Source organism: Cinclus cinclus, chromosome 7, assembly GCF_963662255.1.
Source record: "Cinclus cinclus chromosome 7, bCinCin1.1, whole genome shotgun sequence".
In the NCBI taxonomy this organism is placed as follows: Eukaryota; Metazoa; Chordata; class Aves; order Passeriformes; family Cinclidae; genus Cinclus; species Cinclus cinclus.
The window spans coordinates 19,506,155-19,532,463 of record NC_085052.1 but is presented as its reverse complement, the minus strand read 5'-3'; the positions used below and the strand labels follow the sequence as shown (position 1 = coordinate 19,532,463).

The 26,309-nt window shown below is 40.2% G+C and overlaps 1 protein-coding gene across 3 annotated transcripts in view; it reads left to right on the top strand.

The window, feature by feature from the left end:
• Nucleotides 1-26,309, top strand: part of GBF1 (golgi brefeldin A resistant guanine nucleotide exchange factor 1) — a 102,380-nt gene that overhangs the window by 58,854 nt on the left and 17,217 nt on the right. Inside the window, exons 4-22 of one of the 3 annotated variants that reach the window (XM_062496716.1) lie at nt 759-890; nt 5,858-5,976; nt 6,600-6,708; nt 7,078-7,138; nt 8,753-8,807; nt 10,254-10,352; nt 15,583-15,718; nt 16,934-17,163; nt 17,680-17,848; nt 18,029-18,240; nt 18,920-19,018; nt 19,423-19,617; nt 19,933-20,119; nt 20,600-20,740; nt 21,300-21,388; nt 24,361-24,563; nt 24,981-25,104; nt 25,397-25,522; nt 26,114-26,196. In XM_062496716.1, coding sequence (XP_062352700.1) covers nt 759-890; nt 5,858-5,976; nt 6,600-6,708; nt 7,078-7,138; nt 8,753-8,807; nt 10,254-10,352; nt 15,583-15,718; nt 16,934-17,163; nt 17,680-17,848; nt 18,029-18,240; nt 18,920-19,018; nt 19,423-19,617; nt 19,933-20,119; nt 20,600-20,740; nt 21,300-21,388; nt 24,361-24,563; nt 24,981-25,104; nt 25,397-25,522; nt 26,114-26,196 — 2,569 coding nt within the window. Of the gene's footprint in view, nt 1-758; nt 891-5,857; nt 5,977-6,599; nt 6,709-7,077; nt 7,139-8,752; nt 8,808-10,253; nt 10,353-15,582; nt 15,719-16,933; nt 17,164-17,679; nt 17,849-18,028; nt 18,241-18,919; nt 19,019-19,422; nt 19,618-19,932; nt 20,120-20,599; nt 20,741-21,299; nt 21,389-24,360; nt 24,564-24,980; nt 25,105-25,396; nt 25,523-26,113; nt 26,197-26,309 lie in introns of those variants that run through there. The other 2 variants (XM_062496717.1, XM_062496718.1) reach the window with 2 other exon arrangements.

The window sequence follows — 26,309 nt, the reverse complement described above, 5'->3', positions numbered from 1 at the left end:
AGGAAGCTTATTAGTTGTTTTTTCTCCAGCTCAATAGCTCAGCGCCTTCTTGTACTGCAGCTTTAGAGGGGATCCTTGCTGGCCAAAACAGCAAGTAGAGAAGAGTGCCCTTAGTAATTGTTTGGTTGAGACGCTTATACAGTTATTTTGAGAGCAAGACAGAAGAGTCTTTAAGTTAGGTTACCTTGTGGGGTTTTCCTGTCCTTGACAAGCAAACATTTAGTGTTGCAGAAATGTAGTTTGTATTCAGGAAAAGAGCTGCAAGAGGTCTGATGAACCCGGTTGTACATTTGTACTCTGCATGTGGTTAGCACAGGGTTTCATCTCTACTAGGATGTTATAGAGGTGGCAGAAGGTGGGGCAGGGTCTATATAGTTCATGGGTTCCCACAATTGCAAGAGTATTAAGAAAATGCAACAAAACCTGCCAGTGAGTTAAAGTATAATTTAGGCAGCAGTGACTTCTGTGGTGTTTACAGAGTATTTCTACAATCAGATTTTATAAGGCTCCAGAAAGCTGTTTTGAAGATTGCAGGAAAGTGAACTTTACAAAGCATTGCTTTTGAAATACACACATATACCTATATGTGTGTTTGTGTGTGTGTATATGTAATAGCAACCCTGACCTTCCCACCAGCCTACTGAAACTAACCTAGACCAGGCTTTTTTTCCCTCAGAGATGAAATTTGCTGTATATTAGAGAAAATGAATCCTAATGAATCATCTAATTATCTTTTTAAAATAATTTTTATTTTACAGAGCTATCTGAAATTGAACCCAATGTCTTTCTTCGGCCTTTTCTGGAAGTAATCCGTTCTGAAGACACTACAGGCCCTATAACTGGATTGGCACTCACCTCTGTGAATAAATTCCTCTCATATGCACTAATAGGTATGTTATGTGGCTTCGTGGGATTTACCAAAATGCCAGCCAAATGCATCTCTGTGAGCTGTGTCTTTGGCCAGGATACATGCCATAAGAAAATTGTCATTAGCACTGGGGAAATCAGCATCTGCAGTTTCTTAATATCTTACTGACTGATCTTTCATGGTACAGTGTCTGGAGACAGAGCCAAAGCCTCTGGTCTCCTCTGACTGCTGTGTGTGCTTGGGGTCTGCTGCAGGACTCTGCTGGTCACCAGCTGCTTTTTCATTCCCTCAAAGCAAAAGGGCCAGGGAAGGAAGAATACCAGCTCAGATTACAATGTTGTGACATGTAGAAACAGCAGGATTTATTTAGTCTTGTGGACTAATATTTCTGCTCTAGAGTGAGGATGATTTTTTTGCCCAGTCCCAGACTTTGTCCAGTGGTGTGTCTCTACTCTTCACTTTCCACAGTTGTCATGGTGGAGACTGTATTGCTGCTGCCGAAACTTTCAAATTTGCACATTCTCCTTTGTATCTGTGAAAGACTAATTATGTGCATGTGGTCAGTTCCCGTGGCTCAGCTGGCTTGTAACTCATTAGTTGGCTTTCTGTCTGCCATCAGTGTGTCATCCTGTTGTTCGTGGTACTCACTTTTTCTCTGTAAGTTCTGTTAGTACTTTGTGATCATACCTGTGCGAATGACAAACCTTTTATCTGTGTTTATTTATACATAGTCTCACTTGAGGAAAATAATTTTATCAGTCTTCCTTCCCCCGGACTTAAAATTTCTCAGTTCTTTTTCTCCTTTGCATTGTAAGGGAACACTTTGAATTTTTGGTACTGTTGTTTTAAATATTTAGTTCTTTGGGGATAGCATGAAGGCAGTTAGAGAAAGAAAGGACTTTGTCTTGGTGCAAATCACTTTTGCAGGAAAGACAGAACTAAAATGAGCAAAAATAGAGACTTGCAGGAAAAAAAGATGTGTCTCATGAAAATCTAGTGTATGAAGTCTTCAGTTAGTGGGTAGTATTCAACATAATTAAGTGGCAAAAATATAACTAGAATGATGCAATAATGACAAGAGTTCCTAGGATAATAAAGAAATCTTAAAAAAACAAGCCTGTTGAACATGTCCCCCTGAAGGATTAAGCAATTATGCAAAGTATATGACTTTCAGAATTGCAGTGAGGGTTGGACTCTTCTTCTGGGCTTTTATGATCTGTATCACATATCCAGGCAAATGTCTGCACAGGCAACTGACTGCAAATGCTTGATATGAGGCAGAAACGGGGGAAAATGGGGTTAAAAATTTGTATCCTTTCTCTAGCTACTTGTTGTTTAGAATATTAATCAGGTCACTCCAACAAGAGTGCATCCCTGTTGGTGACTGTGTTTCTTTGTAGTAGACAGTGGAAGGCCCTCTGCATGGCTTTTTTTCTGGGGCAGAACCTGTAATCTAAGACCTTCGTTAATGCTTCAGGTGACATTCAGAGAAGCCTTGTCCTTTGTGCTGCTCCAGATACCAGTTAGGCTGGGATTAGTGGTGCTATCTGAACATCTGGCTAGGTTGTGTTGTTAAATGAAAGGTTTTTGGTATTATAATTTCTTTTTGTAATATGAGACTAGAGGTAGTCTAAAGACTGTTTGCCTAGGCATAGGAAATGCTTAAAACTGTTCTTAATGTATAAATCTGTTTCAAACTATACAGAGCAAGAGAGAAGGATGCTGGCATAACCATAGTAGGGAAATTGCAGTGTGGCAGATACTTACAGTGTGTTTTGGGGCTGCGTAATGACAGATGAAGCCAGCACTTTTTAAAAAGATAACATTAGCTTTGTCTGTTCTGTGAGTGGTTGGTTTTTGCTGTACATACTGGGTTGAAAACCAGGGTGCAGTGAAAGGGCCAAACTCCTCTGATAAATATATCTTTGTTTAAAACGGGTTTCTTTTCCTATTTCCAAAGAATTTAATTGCTAATCCTTGTGCAGTCTCATTGTTTTGTAATTCTGCTGGATGTCAGAAGGTGGTTTTTAGGCCAGTGTTGCTGAGGGGTATGTTTTAGAACCAGATAGAAAATAATAATTCTTAAGTAGAGTTTAAGACTTTTGATCTCTAGTAGTTTGAATTGCAAATTCAGTAATGGTATAGTGTGCAGTCATAGCTTACTTGGATAAAATTACTTGATATCCACCATGTGTGTGTTTTAGCAGGAATAGTTTGCCTTACAGTGATTATCTTCAGCTCTAAGTACTTCTTCAAGAGTTTTAGTTGATAAATTACACAATAATTTCTGAAGTACTAGAAAACTGTGTGGCAATACTAAACTGCCACTGGTTTTTATCCCCTCGGATTAGTTATTTCCTTGCTCAGCAGGTTTCCAGTAGCAAGTGAGCTGTCAGCCTACTGGATGAGCTCAAACCTTAGCTGTAGGACTAATGGCTAAATTTCAGAATTGGGTTTTTCTGTATTTCCCTCAGAGAAGGTATGTGCTCTTTTTATTGTCCACAGCAGCTTCTGGCTCCATTTCTAAAGTTAGCTTTCCCTGATGTTTCTGAAATCTGTAAGTAAGTAGCTGTTGCTCAGCTTCCAGTGAGAGGACTTGCTGTTTAAGGAGTTTAAAGCTTGTTCTTCCCTCTAAATTTTCTATCTCCTTGGTGATTTTAGTTCCATTAAAGGTGTTACTGAGCAGGCTTCTGGCTTTCTTGGCTTTAACCTCTGGTTCAGAACCTGGATTTTCTGATTTTTGTTCTTTTGCCCACCTGTTGTAAGACTGCACCTGATATGAAATGTATTTATCTAGATGGGGGTATCTAGATCTTTGCATTGTAGATGGCAATTCTCCAACTGTTATTGTGCTCACTCAAACTTCTTGTTAGTGATTCTGAGCAGGCATCGATACATCTTTCTGTACTGTTTTCTCACAAGGGAATGAAGATTTTTTTCTGTATCTTGTTTCTGTAAAGTAGAAGTATCTGTGCTTTTAATTGAACTCAAGAGGCTTTACAAATTGACCTGAATTTGTAGTGCTGTTCCAGGGAGCCAGAACTGAAGTAGTCAGGCGTGATGTGTGTTGGGAGAGAGGTATTGGAGGTAGGGGCTTGAACAGTGGAGCAGTACTCATAGATCTGTTAAAGAAGCATGTGCACAACTTGCTTGCATTTCCTTTTCACACAGACTGTTTATCTGTAACTACAATTAAATATATCCCTAGGACTAGAGTAACTCACATCTACTGGAAAAGGTGACAGTGAAGTGATTCTGTCCTGATTGTGGGAGCCTTTTCTCCAACAAATTGCTTTTTCATCCTGATTCCCACTGGGCTGCTTTCCACTGTGGTTATCAAGGTTGGTTAACAGTAATGCTAATGTAAGGTGCTGGCATTGTAACACCACTGGTGTTTGCATAATTTAATTAAGGCAATTCAGAATGAGCCTATATCACCATTGGTGGCTTAAGCTATTACCTCCATGAATAAGAGTGTATGAGACACCAACCTAAGACTGATTTTATTGCCTCTGGTAGAAGAGTAGTATCTGCTCACTGGATCATAAGCCATTATTGAAGGTATGCAGAGGACTGCTTTTGACAGCCAGGTCTCATACCTAATGCTTCCCCATATCAGTTTTGTATCCTGTTGTGCTACTGCTAAACTAGGTGAAAAGTGACCAACTGGTGTTAGAGCAGCCTTCTTGATAGCTCAGTGAAGTTTGCCTGGCAAACCAGGAGAGGAATTCGCTCTAAACCATGCAAGATTTCTCTGTTTGTGTGTGAACAATGTCAAAAGCAAGCAAGCTCTGTTCTTAATATGGATATGTAAGAGATGGCAATGGCAAAGTGCTGTTCCTATGCATATCTATGTGATTCTAAAGTACACTGATGCCGTTTCAATTTTATGCAGCTATGAGAAATTTCTTGCTCTGCATCCGCTCAGGATGAGAGTGTGGTAGAGGCCGCTGTCTCTGGACCACAATAAGGACAGCTTTCTTTAATACCAAGGGCTTATAGCCCTTCCTAGATGTGAGCATTACTGGAATCAAAGAGGGAATCTGCAAAGCTTCTCTGCAAAGCGTACAAGGTCTTGCTTGGTTCCTCTGTCAACATCATTCTTGCTGGAGTTCCAAGAGGCCCCGCTGCCAATTAATGAGGTATTAAGCAATGTTTAGGTTGTCTCCTTTGTTTCCTAATGACTGTTTAGGTAGAAGGGTATCAAGATTCTTGCCCAGTGTCATATTGTCTAAGTGAGAATGAAATCAAAGCCAGAGGCAGCTTTTCTGAAGCCACTGTAATGTAGCATGAGATATAGTTACTAGCAACAATCTCATCCTAAACATTCTCCCAACTGCACCGTTGTTTGTAGCTGCAAAAGACTGAAATGGAGAGAAGGAGTCTTGATGAATGATTGGAGTGGGAGGCCTGCAGCTCTGATATCTAAACTGTGATTATGTCTGTCTGCTGTTCTCTCTAGGGAAAGCTACTGGTCTCTTCCTTTCCAGCTCTCATTCCTTCAGGGGGATGTAGGACAAGAGACAATTTTCCCTTCTCAATTTAGTGGAACCTGTTTGACATTTTCTTCTCATGAGAGTAAATTTTAAGTTCCCTATGTTTAAGAGCTGTTTTTTCTTTATTCCCAAGGAGGCACTGAATGCATTTAATACTGATGGTGCTGTATTATAGGGAACAGGATACAGTCTTAGGGATTAACTTCTAAAAAACACAGAGAACTGATAATAGTGGAATTGTCATTATTTTCTTTTGTTAAGTTATGTATTTTTGCAAATGTAAGTAGGTTCTTGATATAGCTTTCTGAAAGCTCCCAGTTATAAAGCTTTTCTGTTAGTGGGAGGTAAGTTATGTTCCTGTCGGGTCAACTCACCGCAAGTCATATAAATGGAGGAAGCTGAAGGTCATACAGTATCTCCACGTAGATGTCTCTCCACAGAGGTGGTAGAATGTAGATGGCTGTTCCCTGACACATTTTTATCTGTTATTCAGATCCCAGCCATGAGGGCACAGCAGAGGGGATGGAGAACATGGCAGATGCTGTCACTCACGCTCGATTTGTGGGTACAGATCATGCGAGCGATGAGGTTGTCTTGATGAAAATCCTACAGGTAAGAGGAGAGAAATGGTAATTACCATAATGGTTGCTGCCTGTTGTGGAACATATCCTGTTACATAGAGATGAAGAGGAGGGAACAATGTTTTGACTCTGTAGGAGCTTAGTGACAGGCTTTATTTTTAAACAGATGGCCCATATACCTGTGGTAAAAGCTTTTCCAAATGAAAATAGTTAAAAGCTTAAATTAAATAATTTTAAAATTATGAACATAATAATGTGGTAGTGTTGATAATGCTACCTTGTACATGGTCTGTGTTCAGGGGGTAAATTAAGAATACGGAGCTCTCAAACTTATTTTTGAGAAAAACTCTTTGTAGAGACAAAACTATGGACTGTATACATCTTTGGTCTGTGTACTTCTGAGCAGATATCTAGCTCCTGAATTTAAATATTGGGCAGCATGTAGTGTATCGGGCCTCTTGTAGAAGTGGTTCAGGAGATTGTTCTTGTCTCTTAATTGGCTTCTTGTGCACAGCATTCAGTTTGAAATTACTCCAAGAGAAACCTCCTTAGGTTTTCTGCTCACGGCAGTCTTTTTTGAGGAAACCAACCTGCTCTTGGGGATGCGTGCAAGTATCATTGCGGTGTGGTACATATGGGTGCTGTTCTTCGCAGGTGTTGAGGACGTTGCTGCTCACCCCAGTGGGAGCCCACCTCACCAATGAATCGGTGTGTGAGATCATGCAGTCCTGTTTCCGCATATGCTTCGAAATGAGGCTCAGTGGTAGGTTTGTTCATACTTCTGCCCTTAAGAAATTGGTCAGGTTTCCTCAGAATTAACTAGTTCTGTTGTAGAGCATGCATCCATCATCCATGGAAAGCTGCTGAGCTTTATATCATTGTGTGTTTCTACAACTTCATGGAAAATGTGTAGGGTGTTCGCTGTCTTAAGTTTGGACTGCTCTTTTCCCCAGCTGTGTAGCGCCACCGTGTGATGCTGTGACCATTTGCAGTAACGCAGGGTCGGAGCTGGTTTTAATAAATTTGCGGTAATCTCTGTAAACAAGACTCGGAGGGGAGTCTGCTTGAAGAAGCCTCTTGATAATATCACACTGAGTAATGACACCTGTGTTATTTGTTTTTGTCTTCGCAGAGTTATTGAGAAAATCTGCAGAGCACACTCTGGTCGACATGGTGCAGCTGCTCTTCACAAGGTAAACCTGCTTGTGTTTGCCTCAGCATTGCTGAGATGGCCCTCTAAGGACAGAAAGATTCCACACTTCCACTTAAGGGCCCTCAGAAAAATCATCCAAAATGGTCATTATTTAGAGGTGGAAGGGGATGAAGGATTTGGCACTTTTCTCTAGGGCTGACCCTGTCAGACTGCAGGGAGACAGAGGTAGGGAAGGTTGCCTCGTTTAAGGTGTCCTTTGAGGAGAGATGGACAGCCAAGTAATGAAGAGCTTTAGGATAGAGAACCAGTTTCAGGACAGAGAATGCAAACTTCACTGAAAAAAAGGTGCTCTAAAAAATATAGCTCTCTTTAGCAGAGAGAATAGAAATAGTATTGAATAGCCATCCATGGATTTCAAGCTGAGAGCTTTGACCTCACACATCAAAGAACATCTAAAACTCTTGAAATTGTGTTTCTTGGACAAATGTTCTGCCCTTTTCAGCACCCTTCAGGTAATTAAGATGACTTCTTTAAAACTCAAGTAAGTTAATTAACTTCAGAACTGTTTCTCCAAATAGTGAAAAAATCATAGACTCTCTCTGAGTATTATAAAAAGGAAATTTTTACAGGTACAGATACACTTTCAGTAGAAAAGGATTTTGATGAAACTGACAGCTTATGAAACACAGTTGCATCATATTTTTTCCCATTGTCACACAGTTCCAGTGGGATCTCAGTTTTTTTCTCTTCTGTGTGCCCTGCATCGTGCACAGGATGAATGTTGGGCAAAGTCAGAATCAATCTCCTCAAAGAGGAGAGACCACATTTATTTTTTTTTTACAAATGTGTATGTAAATTTTACTCAGTACTTTTTCATTACTTACTGTGTAATCCTCTCCTCTGTCCTTCTTGATAAGGCTTGGAAACACCATCACCATCTGTGCCTGTGGACATTGGGATAGAGATACTTTCCAGAAAAAGAAACAGCCGTGCTCCAAGGCTTTACTCATCAAGTAAAGACAGAATTGTAGTAAAGAGACAGAAGAGAGAGCAGGGAGTGTGGAATTGTAGAGCTGTATGTGCTGTCATTTGGTAGCACAGGTGAAAGCAGTCTTCCTCATTCTGAGCTGGGAACTGCTTATCTCCAAAGATTCAACTTAATGCTGCCCTCCACAATTGTGTTTTTATGATGCAGAACACAGGATAATTGCTGAGGTTTCTACAAATTCAGAGAGAAGAGTTGTCATGACTAGTAATGACATGTACCCTGCAAGAGTCCTGGTGTGGATGACACTGACTCAGCAGGTGTTTTTAGCAGCATCAGAGAAACCTGTTTTGAACAAATGTAAATTGTCCACTACTGAAAACTTACACTGAAGGAAAATGAATGGTCTTTACATGGCAGGAAAATCAATATACAAAAGCAGCCATTAGTAGTAATAGTGTGCAAAGCACCTCTCATCTATGCTTGTGTGGGTTTTTTTCCTTGGCAGATTTTGGCAGGAAAAGAAATTAGGAGAGTCTCTGTATGTGAAGAAAACCTAATTTGGGTTTTCTGGTATCTGCAGCATGCCTGGAAAGACCAGCTTGTTTCTTTCCCCATATTGTTAATCCGTGTAAGCTTATGTATTTTGGCTTGTCCTTTGTATTTCAGGTTGCCTCAGTTTAAAGAAGAGCCTAAAAGCTACATGGGAACGAACATGAAGAAGGTAAGACTCAGCTCTGTGTTGATAGTTCTGCTCCTATCTTTGGCTTGCGCTCATCTCTATTCTGTTTGTTTTCACACTTGTATTTCTTCATTTCTACAAGTCCCAGTTCACTGAAAGAGCATGTTTAACTGCATAAATGGACATAGATTCATTAATTCTGTGGGTTTAAGTCCACATAGTCCAGTGGCAAGTCTTTTTAATGATGCTACTGCCTAAGTGAGATAGTCTGGATTCTGGGAACAGCCATCAGCTGCTGTGGGCGAGAAAACCCCAGCAAGTTCTGGGACCTGATGGTGTCATTGTCTGGTTATTTGCTGTCTTCTGCTCTCTCTCCAGCTTCTTTTTTATAATTTTTCATTTACCACAGTCTGATAGTGTACTCTTGGGATATATTTTTGTTCAGTTCCTCCTGTGTAGAAGGGAAACTTTTTTTAGGCTGGTGAAACAGCATGAAAGCATGAAATTGGCTTTTGTAGAAAAAGTATTGGCGACATCTAGAAGGGACAGCATTCTGTGGTGAACACCTTAGTTCACATGATCAATACCATCTCTATTAGCAGCCAAATCAAAGTTGACTTTTCTTTATCTCCTGTTCCCTAAACGGAATGTGCATTTTTCTGAGGGTGGAAGTTCTGGATTTATTCAACCCCACCATCTTGATCAATACAGTGAGGTTTTTAGCCGCTGGATTCAGTATTTCAAATATCACGATGTGACCTTATATGATTATTAATGTAATAATTTCCTATTGAAGAGAGGTCCTGTTGAGGAAATCCATATATACTTCTGTATTCTTTATATGCCATACGAAGAATGTCAATAAAGGTAATAGATTCTACTGTTGAGAACAACAGGATGGGGAAAAGTGCTAGAGAAGAAATAACCACCTTTCAACTTAACACTGAGTATACAGGTTATAACTTCCACTCTGGTTTTATTTCAATTAATTGAGAAAAGGGACGGCATAGGGTAAGCATGCATTTCAGAGTCAATATAGCAGTGTTTTAAGACACTGAATGCTCGGTTGTAGGAATCTGAAGCCTAGTAATGCCTAGGGTTTTACTTACTGTATAGTGAACTAATGACTGCTTGTTTCCCTTGCTGTGGGAGAAGTCACAGGATTTGTGATGATGGTAGGCTGGCATATGGAAAGCTGAAGGAGATCAGGCTAATGTACAGCAGGTGTCAGGCTTTGTCGTGGTCTGTGTACAGAAGGTGCAAAGGCAAGGTGACTGAATTTAGGAAGGCTGCCCTTACCAAGTGATGGCTGCTCCCAGCTCGGTTAAGTGATGCTCTGTCTTGTGTCTGATCTGTGCAGTTAACCTGTACTGTCTCTTCACTGTGCATGCTAGCAGTGTGCCCTGCAGCCTTGCACTCTTCCAGGTTATTCTTCTCTTTGGGTTTATTTTGCTTTGTTTAAACCATGCATTTGCCTATCTTTCACAGATTTCTTCAGGTCTCCTCAACAAACTGGAGCTAAGTAGTGGGGAACAGCCCAAAGCCCTGAACCAATTAGAGAGGGTATTGATCTTTAAGAACCTGAAGGTCTCTCTCTCCCTTCTCCCTTCTTCCCTTACTTCCCTCTTCCTTCTCTTCTAAACACTACCTGACAGATAGTTACGTTGTGTGCAGCAAATCTCCTTCCACTCACTTGACACAGCATGGCTTTTGGAGACAGTGCATGCCATGGTTGCTTTGCAGTGTTGTGGCTGCAGCTGGGGCAGCTTGGGAGGGAGAGACCCTTGTTTTACTGCAGCATTCAGTGTCTTGGTGAGTGCTGCTTAAGACGCCATCACAGCATCCTCTGGAGGGAAGGGAGTGTGAGGGCATGGGAAAGATTTGACAGTGGAAACCTAAAAAGAGGAAACATAAAAAGTGTAGATCTGTCTCTGAAGTGTTGTGTCTTGCCTGTTGATCTTAATTATAGACATAGGTCCTCCATACCTGAGGAGTCTTTTGAACTAGCCTACCTTAAAACTTTTTTAGTCAAGGTGAATCTCTGAGCTGTGTTACTTGGTAGAGGGCCACAGAGTCCAATGCTTTCTAAAGTTTTCTTTGAGGAAACTGCTGTATACTTTCAACATTTTTTGTTCATGTTTCTACTGAAATTAAGTATGTGTCCCAGCACAGTATATGCTAATGGGGAAACACTGGGCCAAGCTGATTTTTGTTTGTTAAAAAAACCTGGGATTTTTTAACACAAACATGTTAGTCTCTGCTAATGCCCCTAGAAAATACTTCTAAAGAAATACTGTAGCATGCAGATTATTTGGTTTGGATCTATCATAGTAATCCTGAAAAAGTAACGTAGACAGGATTGTTCTCAGTTTTCCATGTTGGTTCATAAACTTAATGTAGCTTGATTTTGTCTGCCATTAATGTTAATTAGTCCAAACAGAGTTGAACAGAACATTTAGAAATGCCACTCTTTTGTCCTGTGTCTAAGACAAAATAGTTATACAAAGAGGATGGTTTGAAAGGCAGTGGCTCAAGGCTTGCAGATTTACGCAGAGTTGCGCAGAAGAATAGACTAAGAAATGTTTCCCTTTGCAGTAGAAAGTGTTCTAGGTAAACATTGGGTTCTGCTGCGGGAGTGAAGAGGAACATAACTCTGAATTTTCACAGGTTTTTGGGGTGGATTTTGTTCATAGTTGCCTAAGATGCATAAATGCATTTCACCAAATAACCTTCATTAGTTGTTGCAGTGCAGGCAGGTAGGTAAATGAGATGACTGGATTGCCTCGGTGTCACCAGGACTCGGATCGTGGACTGCGTTCTCTCTGCATGCTTTTGTGTCTTGAACGCTACTTGGTGTGCTGACCAGTTCCATGCTGCATCTAGAATGAGCTCGTGTTTTAGTATAATCACTTTAATTACTAATCATTGGCCCCTGCCCTTTTCTCTTGAGGCTTACAGTATCTTATGGAAAAACAAACGAGTACAGGTAAGGTGGCTTGTAGAAAAAATGAGATCTCATGGACCCTTTAAAAAGAATCTTGTAGTATTACATTTTTTTTCACCTTAGCTAGGGTTTTATTTGTAAAACCCCATCTATCAAAGGAAGCATTTGGAGTCCTATGATTTTTTTCTTCTATAATTTTGTGGACATTTCTTTATGCAAAGGTAACTCAGATAAATGTAATTGAATCTGTACAGAATTCCAAGATGAACAAAAAGTACCTCTGAGCTCCCTCTCTCATTTCTAAAGAACATTTTTAAAATACTAACATCAAATGGATTTTCACCATCAGAAGTACAAGCTTAATGTAGTCTCAAGGACATTGATAATTAGAAAACTAATGTAACTCTAATATCACTGAGCATGGAAGAGGGAAGGAGAGTTTTAGCGAATGTGTAAGATTCAGAATATGTTAATGACTATTAAATTCCATTTAGCTGTTGCATTTAGTAAAAAATGCAGTGTTAGGTTTAAACTATTAGTGTGTTAACATCTAGTGAGGCTTTCTAGAGAAACTGGGAAATGCCTTGGAATTGAAGGTAAAAACAAGATTTAGAAATAGTTCCTTTAGTCAAAGTCAAACCATATTATACTGTCATTAAAAGCAAGGAAATGTGAGATTGTTACCTTTTAATTCAAAGAAAATCCTGAAGCAAATATGTTACTTTGCTGTCCTTTGATACATGTATTGTTTTAGAATTTCCAGACTCAGTGTTTGTTTGTTAAAACAGCATTCAGCCTCTTGACACTGGTGAAATGTTTTCATTAAGCATTTCTGTTTGCTTCTGCAAATTTTTAAAGCTGTGCAATAGTTTGCTGCCTTGAAGCAAAAGAAGATGGCAAAAGAAAAAGGAGGGAGGGCAGAATTATATAAGAAGTAGTCCTATGTAATCCTACTAGGTAATTCTAATAAAAGGATGCCTGTTTGTGTAGAATGTGGACATTGGATGGTATGAGATGGAAAAGACCTACTAGGTAATCTCATCTCATCCCACCCACTTCTCCAGTCCCTGAAAAAAAAAAACCCATACAGAAAAGCTTCAAACCCCCCCCCAAAGAAAAAAGCCTCCCAAAAAACCAAAACCAACCAAACAAAAGACAAAACAACAACAACAAAAAAAACCTAAAACTAAGCCCACCCCCCAAAAAAACCAACCTCACCCCCCAAAAACCCTAAAAAACAAACCAAACCAGAAATCACGAGAAACGAAACGTACAAAAAACCCAATCAAAATCCCGAGAAATACCACAACAGAAAAAACACCTATAAAGCTCCAATAAACTTGGATTCTAGTCTGAATTATTTATAGTCTAATTAAGTGATTTAGAATCCTTAAAAATCACGTAAGTCTTCTTGCTTGCCTGTCTGCATTGTTGGGAAACAATGTCAACGATAGTCACAACAGTCACAAGCTGTTGTGACTCAGTCTCTGAAAGATGGCACAGGTTCATCAAACTGATTACATATGGGCCTGTATCTTCTGACCCTTGAGATGGAATCTTGGAAGTTAAAACAAAACACAGGACCATGGCAGAGAGTAGATTTTGTGTCTGAGGAAAAGTGCTTGTTTGAAAGCTCTTTTGAAAGGGCTAGCGTTGAGGTGGTATTTGGTATTGTATGAAAGGGGAGATTAGAAACAGTAAATAAATTGTCAGGTTGTGTTGTCTGATAGAATATTTCAAACGTTAGGTGTTTCTCAGGAGCATGACTGAGGGCAAAAGGAGTGGTACATGGTTAGTCTGTATCAGTAGCTCAGCTCTATTTTGCTGAATCCATTTTGCATCCTGGTGCAAGTAACTTTTAACCTGGCAAATAACAACAACAGGATTTAGTAGCTAGAAGCAAGCTCTGTTTTGAAATTGTGTGAAACAGGCTTTTTTTGGTTTAACACATAATGCTTCCAGGTTTCCTTCCTAATGAAAGTAGTTTGGTACAATGAACTACAAGTCTGCAGATCTTACTGTATAAGTTACTGAAAAAGGAGAAAATACAGCTATTTCTATAATAGCTTGTAGGCAAAACTATCTGATGTAATTTGCCAATTAATCCTTTAATAAATGCATCTATTTAAGGCTCAGACTTTAGAAATTGGAAAGAATCAAAGATTCTTTATAGAACCCTATGAAGCAGTAAATGGCAAAGATGAGAGAGCTGGTAATTTTGACCTGAAAGGATTGTGATCCCTAAGCATTGTAAAACATTTTGAAATCTGCAAAATTTTGTTTTTAGCTGTGTGCTTGTCATGTAAATATTTGCCGGAAGCTGTGATTTAGAAGACTCCTGCTGCAATATTTGAATGAAATAACAAGGAGCAAAGTAATTCTGAATCTATTAATTAGCACACTCAAGGAAAACTGTAGCGCAGCTAAAACCTGGGGATTAGTCATCAAACAAATACAACTTGTTGTGTGAAGAAAAGTTACACAAATGGTTTACTGCACTGGGATATAACATTTTCACAAGCTTTGTTTAAATGGGAAGTACAGACTGAGGCCATATACAGGGAGTTAGAATTCTACCTGGAAAATGGAAGGAGAAGGAGAAACAGTAATGGAACCTGGAAGGTTTATTGACATTTAAAATTAGTAGTAGCTGGAAGGAAGTAAGTTGCAGAAAAAGGAAGAGACTAAAGAATACAGCTATCTTCTACGTAAGTTAAATCTGATGCTAGAGATATAAGACATAAGGAATATTATAGCCCAAAATAAAACTTAAAAGTGATAAATTTACAAAGAAGAATACTGAATAGGGCCTGGTACTGAAACTTTCTGAATTGTTTCCACGACACGCAAGGTGCTTGTTCAGTGCTTAAATTTGCACCCAAACTGAGGAGGTGGCAGCATCAGAAAAGCTGACTGCAGCTGACTTATATCTACAAGAGTAGAGGAAATCCTGCACCTGCAGGAACTTACGTTGTAAGGAACTAGTTTTCATGCTGGCCAGGGTCATTAGCCATTTGACTAAATATCATACTGTTTTTAGGAAGTTCTGGAGCATTCCTGCATGCCTCAAATAGCAGCACTGTGCAACAAGTGCCACACAGTCTGTCCTGTTCTTGCTTTTGTTCTTTTTTTTTCCCTGAGTTCTGTGTAAAAACTAGAAGTAGAATCTTGGCCAACAAGGATATCAAGAGTTAAGGTTAGATTTAGATCTGAGGAGAAGGAATGACAAAAGGCAGGTGAAAGGAGAATGAAGTTTGTTGCTAAATCAGGAGGGTGGTATTTGCAATGTAACATGCACCAGTAGCAAGTGAAGTGTTAGAAATACTTGTTAATAGTGAGCATGGCATTGCTACAAAGATGAAGAGTGAATTGAGGCAAGAGATCAGTATTAGACCTGCAGCATGCTCATGCTTCATTCTCAGCTTGATATATACATGGTGAAATTTTAGTTTCATGGCAAACCGAACTAATGCTTACTTAGATACTTTACTTGATGCCCTTTGGAATTCTAGGAGCTTTGGTAAAAGCAAAGAGATTTGAGATGTGTATGTCTAAGAGAATTCTTTATCATAATTTAAAGTTGGGAGGTATTGATAGGGAATAGGGAGTGCTGTGATAATTGAACTGTTAAGTATATATTATAGCAGAGTAACTGCAGTTAATTGTTCCTTGATTGAGGTGTGGAGTGTTGTCTAATATGTGAGGAATGAAGGGGTAGTTTGCATGATTTTGAGGTGCTGATTAATTTGTGTGATATATTTAAATGCTATTTTCTGACTTCAGAGTTTTTAGGTAGCCTTTATGAGTTGGCTTGTGTAATCCATTATGCTGTGTGGTTTTGCAGAACTGATATTAATGATTTTTGGTTTTCAGTTGAAAATGAGAGCTGGAGGAATGAGTGAATCATCAAAATGGAAAAAGCAGAAGAGATCACCTAGGCCTCCTCGACACATAACTAAGGTCCCTCCTGGGACAGAACAGTCAGTAGGCAATGCTACTAATACCACAAGTAAGTTGAAATCTTTTCCAAGAGACCAGACAGCATCCATACTAGAGGTTTTTTAATCTTTGTTTCATTTCTCCCAGTACATTATTTGGCATTAATTCTTTTCATATTAGTTCTCAGTGACTGTAGCAATAAAACATACCATAGCTTTTCAGGTCCAGGAGAAAGAGTTTTCAGGAAATTAAATATATATTGATGAGAAAGGCATGGTCCTGCAGATAACATGGCAGCATTCCTGTGCCTTCAGCATGCATAATATGGCTAGTTGGGATAAAAGAGAATGGACACCTGGAGAAGTGGCTGAGGTTATGGACAGCCATGTGGTGCAGAGGAGTTGGAGGATGCAGCAGATGGATAGATAGAAGAGACTGAGAACAGGAACACTGACAAGAGGAGAGCCAAGGGCAACTAGTGATAGGACAAGGGGGCATAAGCTTCTCCAATAAGGCTTAACTTGGACATTAGAAAGAATTTCTTCACAGAAAGGGTGGTTAAACATTGAAATGCATTGCCCAGGGAGGTGATAGAGTCAGTCCCTAGAGGTATTTAAGGAGAGACTGGATGTGGCACTCACTGCCATGTGGCTGATGTGGTAGTCATAGGTTGGACTTGATGACCTCAGAGGTCTTTTCCAACCTAATTGATTCTGTGATTCTGTAAGGAACACTTAGGTACTTGGAGCACTGTCTCATATTTAAAAATAGTAAAAAGTCTTCAGTGCTTATGTTTCAGATCCATTTGAATTGTAATGTGATTCCATTTGTTTAGGAAGAATTAAATAAATTGGTCCTACTTTAAAATCAAGTCAAAATTCTCACTTTGAAGGAATGATTAATTCTTGATGTGAGTATTTAAAGTGGTTGTGCCATTGTATTAAAGAGTAAAGTACACCTTTTGAGTCTTCTCAGGTTCTTTATGTAAATCCTCTGCACCTTCTTTATCTAACTAAATAAGTTACCTAATTTGCTGAGTCAGTTGGACTCCCAACTATTGTGTTAAATTTGGAGAACTGCTAGTATCTCCAGTGTTCATCTATTTAATTCATTAATACCTAGCAAGAGAGATGTTAATTTATCTGTGTTCTCTCACACTAGTGTGCTGCTGAGACTATTTGTAGTGTGAAGTAGTAATGAAAGAATTTGTTGTTGCTGTGTTTATTGTATGGATTTGTGCTTGAGTGACAGATCAATACTAATTATTTTGCTTGTTTCTCATCAGCAAGCGGAGTTGCTTTCATAGATGCTCCTTCTCCCAGCTCCTCTGGGAGCTCAGAAAATGTTTCATCAGTGGTCAGCCCTGTGACAGACAGTGGGTTGGAGTTGTCCTCACAGACAACATCTAAGGAAGACCTGACAGATTTGGACCAAGTCACTTCTTTGGGACTTAATGCAGGATCACCTTCAAATGAGGCCAAAGTCACTGAAAATCAAAATCAGCCTGAACTCCAGGTATATAAATATAATTTGCAAAGAAAAGTTTCAACTCCCAGCATAATCACTTCTCCCCACATCAGTAATGCTATTGAGAGGATCATAGAGCTGCAGGAAGCCTTTTAGAGCTGCAGAGATTTTGAGTGGTAAACATGCTAGAAAGGTTTAAACAGAAGTAGTGTGCTGAAGGTGTGTAGCATTTAAAACAAAGAAATGAGCAAGATATAGACCTCAGAGGTAGTAAGAACTGATAGGTTATATTAGTATTTTTGAGGTAAAGTCCTTAGTCTCACAACCTAGAGTTATATAAAGCAGATAAGGACTTGAACTGGAAGGGTAGAGAGAGGGTTGCAGTTTATGGAGAGGCTCTCTTTTCTCCTAAATTTTGTTCTTCTGATACTCTCCCATTAATGACCTGTGTTATTTTAATAGTTACAGATTAACTGCAAACAAACGAGACTTTTTTCCCCACTTGTCTAGTGCTTGTTAACTCTTCTTTTGCTTCTTTCATTCTCCAATGACATTTCAATGAAGAATGAAAGTCTGAGGGAGGAGAAGGTCCAGTCAGCTTCTGTCGAGTCTATCCCTGAGGTGCTAGAGGAGTGCACATCTGTAACAGAACATTCTGACTCTGCCTCAGTTCATGACATGGACTATGTAAATCCCCGGGGAGTACGTTTCACTCAGTCTTCCCAAAAAGAAGGTGAGAGGTGGGCAATGTTGCTAAAGTCCTGTCTCATTTCCGCTGTTTTGTTTCATTCCTGCTAAGAGGCTGATAAGCTCCTATTCCTTAGCAGGTCTGTAACAATTGCATTTTTAACACTTGCTAGACACACCTGCAGAAAAAAAAATATTATGTTGCTAATCTCCCTTTTTTCTTTAGGAGCAGCTCTGGTCCCGTATGGGTTGCCATGTATTAGAGAACTGTTCCGCTTTCTCATCTCGCTCACCAACCCTCATGACCGCCACAACTCTGAGGTGATGATCCACATGGGACTGCAGCTGCTGACTGTTGCCCTGGAGTCAGCACCCATTGCAAACTGTCAGTCCCTCTTGGGACTTGTGAAGGAGGAGTTGTGCCGGCACCTATTTCAAGTGAGTCTGGCTTATGCTCGCGTGGCACTGGGGAGTGAGATATGAATTTCCATTGAAGAGTGTACTGAAGTTCAGTATTATGAGGTTTGGTAGGTCTGCAAATGAACTCTCTCCTGCACTGCAGTGAGAGTTCTGAATTGCATCAAACAGTGCTGTTGGAAAGGCAGAGAGGTTGTCATGCTATTTTCTGCAGACCAGGGCCAAGAAGGCTAAGCGTGATTTGAATGAACTGCTACTGTGGGATAACAGTGTGTTTTGATATAATTAGTTTTGAAGTAATTATGGATTCAAGTTACCCTCTTAGTGGTAGGCAGAACCTTTGGCAGATACCAAGCTATTAATTGCACTGGGGTCATCTCAGAGGCAGGTCCTCTCCCAAATTCCTTCACCACTTAGAGTCTCTGTGGATTTGACAAAAGAACCAAGTTATAGTAGATGAAGTGTTACCACACACAGATGAGAAGTAAGTGTATTCATCCTCCCTAGCAAAAAGTGGGACCAGACAGTTGAATAAGGGATTGTTTTTTAAAATATCGTTACTATGTGGGGGCAGTGTGTGGATCTTTGTGTGTGGATCTTTGGTTGGATGCAGGTGATGACTGCAGTGCCAGTACTGCTACTTGTAGCACATAATGACTTGCCTTTGTAATTCTTAAAGGGTTTTTTGTTTCTTGTTCAGCTACTGAGTGTTGAACGGCTCAATCTGTATGCAGCCTCCCTCAGGGTGTGCTTTCTACTCTTTGAGAGCATGAGAGAGCATCTGAAATTCCAGCTGGAGGTGAGTTTTTTGAGTATCGCTGGATGTCTCATCATAGTTTATTTGCCTTCAGTTAAATGGATATATCTGGACAGTAAAAATAGAGTCTAAGTGTCAAATTACGTTTGTATAAATGACTCAGTGTTACGGGTAGGCTCTGTATAGGTCTTTGTCTGTTGGAAAATCAAATATCTTTGCTATAGGCATACTATACTGCCTGCCTTCAGACTGTTTTTTTAGAATTGTAGATCCAGGTGCACCAAACGGTTGAACTATCTGCAGCCTTTTTACAGCCTCCTTCAGAACGAGCCATCATTAAAGGTGGAATCTTATGGGGGAAGGTGAAGCTTACATCTACCTCAAAGCTATTCACTGTCCTGCTTTGTTTTCTTTTCTTAAACTGAGCTGCCCTGTGTTTCTGCCAGATGTATATCAAGAAGCTGATGGACATAATCACTGTGGAGAACCCAAAGATGCCCTATGAAATGAAGGAGATGGCTTTGGAAGCCATTGTTCAGCTGTGGAGGATTCCCAGTTTTGTGACCGAGCTGTACATTAACTACGACTGTGACTACTACTGTGCCAACCTCTTCGAGGAGCTCACCAAGCTGCTGTCCAAGGTGCTGAACCTGGGCGGGGCAGGGAGGGGGCAGCCGGTGACTCAGGGCAGAACTTAACAGTGGGAGTGGTCAAAGGGTCTGAGGTGAGCTGTAGAGATGAGGAAGGCCATTTAACATTTGGAAGCAGAAGAGAAAAAGAATAGTCATGATGCTATGATAATATTGGAGCAAATAAACTATTAAATACAAGCTAGAAAGCTTAGGGTGTTCTGTTCTAGTTTTTTTGCTCTCCCCTAGTTGTGGGGGAAAATTTACTTGCCCTGTTATGGTGAGAGAGATGTGAAAGTTGACTAACGCTTACATGTTATTTCCCAGAATGCCTTTCCAGTCTCTGGACAGCTGTATACTGTCCATCTGCTGTCTCTGGAAGCATTGCTGACAGTGATAGATAGCACTGAGGCACATTGCCAGGCCAAAGTGCTGAGTAATATACATCAACAAGAGAAGGAAGTTGTCAAACCAAGCCCAGAAACCATCAACAGTACCAAAGAAACAAGCAATAGTAAGACCCCTTTCTTTGATATTTTAATACTAAGCTTAGTCGTATGCTAAACTTGAAGATCTCATTTTGGTTGCTGACATAGTAAACTCCTTAAATGCATGTTTTCAGTCTTCCTGTTGTATGTTTTATAACTACACACAGATGTTAATAACCTTGGTATTTGTAGAATTTGCAGATATTGAAATTTGCCTCTCATGAATCTTTTTATATAAAGGCCTTGTCAAGACTGGCAATCACAACAGAAGGAGGGTATGCCATGAAATTAGTGTAGACAAAATACTGAGGATACTGCAAAGTCATGATTACTAGAAGGAATTCCTTTGAATAAGCACATGTTCAATTTAGAGTGATCAGTTCATTATTTCTCTGTTGATAGCTTTTTTTCTTATGTGTTTGTTTCTGTGTGGGTGTTTGGTTTGGGATTTTTTGTGGGTTTGTTTGTTTGTTTGTTTGCTTGTTTGTTTGTTTTAACTTCTACAGATATTGAGAGAGTATTCAGTGAGGGAAAATCTTTGAGTGCTGTCTCAGAGCCAGCTGGGGCATGTCCTCCTACCAGTGGATGCCTTATGGCTGACCAGATGAAGGAGAGCTGCATGGAATTGGAAGGAGGAAGTGAAGCAGGTAATAGCCTTAGCTGCACCCTGACACAACACCCTGGATGTCTATATCCTAAGAATGGTTCTGACATTTGCTGACAGGTCCTGCTGTTAATGTGTGGACCAGTGTGGCTATTGCGTGCAAAATTGGAAGGAGGTATATAGTGAATGTATGTTTATTATATGTGTGCTATTTATGCCTACTAGGCATAAATAGTTGAATTTCTTCTGGGAGGAGTTAGATTTGGTGGGTCACTTTGGGTCAAAAGTGTGAATTTATAGCAGTACTTAAAGTTTTGAAGGAAGTTAGGGTCTCTTCAGGGAATCAGTAATGTAGGTAGCCAAAATAGCCAGAAAATTAAATCTTGTGGCTGTATGAAATTGTCTGGAACAAGAAGCTGCTATGCAATTATGCTGAAGAAAATGTGGGTGAGAGGAATGTAGTAATTAAATTGAAATATGACTGCCATTTTCAGGACAGCATATTGCAGCAAAGACTCCATGACTGAAAGTTGTTATGGGACACTCATGCCTGAGTGCTACTCTGGGATAGTTTTGACTGTAATGATGCTTTGTCATTCTAGCTGAGAAGAGTATCCCCAGGAAACCTACTCGATTTTCTTGTATCCTTCCAAGTCCTCAGGAACTTATGCAGATTAAGAACAAGAAGAAGGTATGGTTTGAAATATACTACAGGTGGATCTTTGAGTGTTCTCCTCATTTCCCATCCCATATGGGCATTGCATGACAGGTTGTATCTCAGGAATTTTGAGATCTGGTCTCTGCTGATCAGATTTAAAGAGCAGGCCACTGAAAGTCCTGCTACACTGCTGAGACAGCAGTGATTGTTATGTGTTCTGGTTTAGTTGTGCTGAGAGTTGCAAGAGGTATTGGGGAAATTCTGTGGCATAGTTTGTAAACTAGGTCCATCTGACTTCTGGGTGGGAAGGTCTCTGCATTTAGTTTTTATTCTATGGAGATAATCAGGTACTTTGATCAAAAAGGGCAGCTTCACTATTCTTATCAAAGATGTAAATGGGGAGCGTACCAAGAGGCCTGTTGTAGAAATTAACTGGTCTGCTATTCTCATTTGGTAATTTCAATGTTTGCTTTGTCATAAGGATTACCAAAAAAATTGTCTTGGTTGTGGTAAAGCTATTCTTTCTTTTCAGAGTCTGTTTCCTTGAACCTTGTTAATCCAAGTTATAGTCCAAACTTTGTGCAACTTTTCCCTCAGTGGGTCTGGTCTAGGCCTAGTATTGATGAAGGTACTCCATGCTAATGGATTTGTATTTATCTGCTAGCCTGTGTCAAATATCTGGTACTGGCCTGCTCTTTTACCTCCAGAGACAGTGGATGAATATATATCTTAAGTCCCCAGGGGTTAGAAAAAAAACTGTTTGGGTTTTTATGTTTCATGTTCCTTGAGATTTTTTCCACTCACATATGTTCTTTGTACATATTTTGTCCCTTTGCACAACATATGCATGAGGTAGGCTCATTTCAGGTGTGAGAGATTACTAAATTTCATTATGAAAATAATGCATGTTTTGGATGAAACATAAGTGGCCATAGTAGTTGTGGGTAAGGAGATGTTATAGTAGAACAGAAATTAATGTCACTGGAGGTAAAAGAGAAAGGGTGTTTTATTTGTATCTGATTAAAAGGCTTCTGGTTTCTCTCCCCAGCATAGGTGGTTTTATTTTACATTTTTATAAGGGATTGATGGTCATATTTTTTAAACTTATTTAATCAAAAATAGAAGAAAATACAATACATCTTTCTGCTGCTGTAGTAGTCTGTGCTTTGTGATCCACTCTGGCAGTCTCTGGATCTGAGTGTAATTTAAAGCAGTGGTTTCTCTCTAGGAAGTTTACTGCAGTACTTGGCAACTTTTTTCTTTACCTGCAACACAGTGCTGCAGTGGAGTAATGGTAATTGGCTTCCCCAACCACAAGGATGGTGGGGGGAAGTGGTCATCAGCACAGTCTTCAAAGGAGCCACTGAGTTTTGGCCTTAAATCTTGCTTTCATAGCAACTTTGCTTGATGGACTTTGTTAATGTCCATTGTTGAGAAGGGAACTTGCATAGTGCTTCCTCTGTTCTAACTGAAAACCTTTGGTGATGTTCTGGCTTTGCTCTGCTGGAAAACAAGTTTAGAAGAAATCAAGAGTTGAGGGCAGGAAGATGTTCCTAAATCTCTGAACTTGCCCAGGAAAAATTGTTTTCTGACTCTAAATCTCCTAGTGGTTTCATCCTAAGCACATAAACAGGGTACATCAAACACTCAGCTTTAGTTATGTTGATGCTGACCTGGCACCAGCATGTTCTACTTCCTTTAACCTCTGAAGTATTAAACATTACCACAGGTGGAAGGAAGAAAAAAGCTACATAAAAGCAGAAAACAAATTGTGCATCAAACAGAAAGTTTTCTTTGATGTTTCCTAAGGTGGTGACCAGAAGCTCAGAAGCACAAGACTGATGTGACTGTAAATGCAGTGCAAACTGCCAGCAGTCTGGTCTCCATTCAAGTGATTTTAAGAAATGTGTGGACTCAGCCAGTCCATAGAATATCCTTGGTCTTGGGTTTCAGGATTTACAGCTACATAGAAATGCTGCTAGTGTTATACAGTCCCTTCAGGCCTGTTAGACCAGGGCAGTGCAGTTATTTTGTTATGGCCTTACTGGGCCTTTGTGCAGTCCATGCTATTTCAGGGTCTGTGTTTCATTGCAATTTTAAGGATGCTCACACAGGCAGGGGAAGCAGAGACCTGAGGACTGGTAGCTTCTGAGGTACTGAGAAACCCAGGGGAGCTAGTAATCATGATGGTCACGAATTTAGTTCACTAGGTCATTGCTAGCACTCTGATCGTGATAGGAGCTAACAGGGAACTGACATTTATTCTGGTTCCTTAGTAAAGTTCATACCGTTGTTTGTGCTTTTGGTTTTTCTGAACACCACCAAGAACATTCAGTTAACCCTTTCTTAGTTGTTTTATTGCACTGGGACTATGGTACAGTCTAGTTTCCTGGGAGGGAAGACTAGGTGACTTCCTTTCAGAGCCAAATGTGTAGCTGCTCTTCCCAGCCTACAGATAACCTTGTCAGGCTGGAATACCAGATGTTCTGGGGACCATCACTTAGTAGGAGAATGGTGAGAGAATGTAGCTTTTGCAGCATTTCCTCTTTACACCTGCTGAATAAGTGCTGAGGATTCTTGCTGCCTGTCTCCTGCTAGTGAGGTAGCTATGAGAGCCAGAAGCCAAAGGGACAGGAGAGGACAATACAGCAGTGCTGCTGTTGTAACTAGGTAGGGCTGATCTTGTCAAGTGCCTGGTGTTTATCTACTTTGTTTACAAATGAGAGCAGGTGAGGCATTTGAAGTAGCAGAGCTTGTTGCTTGCTTAGACATAAAAGCTTTTTGGAGATGGCAGCTTGTGCTTACTCTGTCCAGTACTATTTGATGGTGAAACCTTGTGATGAATGCAGCTTTCCTTTCCTTCATTAGCTTTTCTCCTGGATTACACAGTACAGTAAACATGCTGAGGCTGATCTTTCTTCTGTTTTGTTTTTGGTTTAAATGCCAAGAACAGTCTTAAGTAAGAAATGCACTTCAAGCTGTAATTACCACAATGTCTCCTGCAGCTCCTGATAACCGGCACAGAGCAGTTCAACCAAAAGCCAAAGAAAGGGATACAATTTCTGCAGGAGAAAAACCTTCTTGCCACTCCCATTGACAACAATGAAGTGGCCAAGTGGTTACGGGAAAATCCTCGGCTGGACAAAAAGATGATTGGGGAATTTGTGAGTGACCGTAAGAACATAGACTTGCTGGAAAGCTTTGTTGGGTGAGTATGCTTCTGTATCTCTTTAGTCAGGAAACAGGGAAAGTTAAGAGTTTAGTAATAAAAAAGCAGTAGAATGGTAGTTCCTGGAGGCATTGGATTTCTGTCATTTGGTTCTTTCTGTATTGCCTTGACTTAATCCTGTGCATCTCTTGCATATGGTAACACCTTAGATATATAAAAGTATAATATTTCAGTGCCTTTCCGCAGGGCCAGTCTCCATGAAGACTGGAGTGATAATTGCATACATAATCACTTGTAAGACTGTTGACTCTTTTATTGTGTTTGGCTGTTCATGGTATATTTCTTTCATTCTCACCCTTCTCTCTACTGTCTAAGCAAACAAAATTGTAGTTATTAAGTTTGTCCTACCTTTCCCATCCTGTTTCAGCTTCTGATTGCATGTCATTGTTTTTGCAGTACTTTCAGCTTCCAAGGTTTAAGGCTGGATGAAGCTTTACGACTCTATCTAGAGGCCTTTAGATTACCAGGAGAGGCACCTGTAATTCAGAGACTGTTAGAAGCCTTCACAGAACATTGGAGGGTGTGTATTTGGGAGCAGAAAGCTCAAAACTGCATTCTTTCTTGCCCATCTGCTTGTCATGATGGACATGTCAGATCAAATGGCCCATATAACTGTGCTCTGCAAGCAGCAGCTGTTGTTTTGTAGGAGCTGGCAGTGGTAAATAGATTCCTGGGCTGCTTTTTAGAAGCTGGAGCCAGAACCTGGGATTTTTGTTTGTCCCAGAGATGATTCAGTACTGTGGTTAGGAAAATGGCTGTTTTGGTCACTGATATCACTGTAGGATTAATTTGTGCATATATTTGCCTTTCAGAAATCAAACGGGTCTCCATTTGCTAATAGTGATGCCTGCTTTGCCTTGGCCTATGCAGTTATTATGCTGAACACTGACCAGCACAACCACAATGTCCGCAAGCAGAATGTCCCAATGACTCTGGAGGTGGGTGTTTCCAGTGCAGACATCTGTCTTCTCTGGTTTTGAAAACAGTGTAGTACCTCTTTTTATCTCAGTGGCATTGTCTCTTTCCTTTGGCCTTCTTCACTCATGTATACAGTAAGCTGGAGTGCAGCACCACAGCTAGGTACAATTTGAGAGAGTAGCTGTAGGCTAGGGACAGCCTGAAGAAATAGGAGCTTGCCAGAAAAACTTAGGAAATTCTTCAAGAGGCTTGTGTTTGTGTGAGAAATTTGTATCCTCAGACATAGTAACATGGAGAAGATTGTTGTACTGCTTTGGGCTTCTAAAGAGTTCAAGTCATGTGAGTACCAGTGCAGTGGTACAGGCCTGACATTCTGATGTCCAGCCTCAGCTTAGTACTTGTGTCTCTGCTCCTTCCTTGTGAGCACAGACAGGAGATGCTGTGCACTACTCCCACTAAGAATAGCATTTACCTTTGAATTTTGAGTCTGCGTGTTGAAGAATGCAGGAAAAACTCCTTCTGGCCCCATGAAAAACAAGTAGAATACTGCTCCTAGCCATACACTTAAAGTTGAAGATAATAGGAATTAATGTTGATGCAACTTTTTTCAGGAGTTTCGGAAGAACCTGAAAGGTGTGAATGGAGGCAAAGACTTTGAACAGGACATTCTGGAAGACATGTATCATGCCATCAAGTAAGACTCACCCTGCCATCTCCATGTATTCAGAGAGCAAAGTAGAGTTGTTGGGTCAGAGAGATATCTGGAGAGTACGGAGAGAGACTCACCAGTCATGTGCCTGTTTGCCT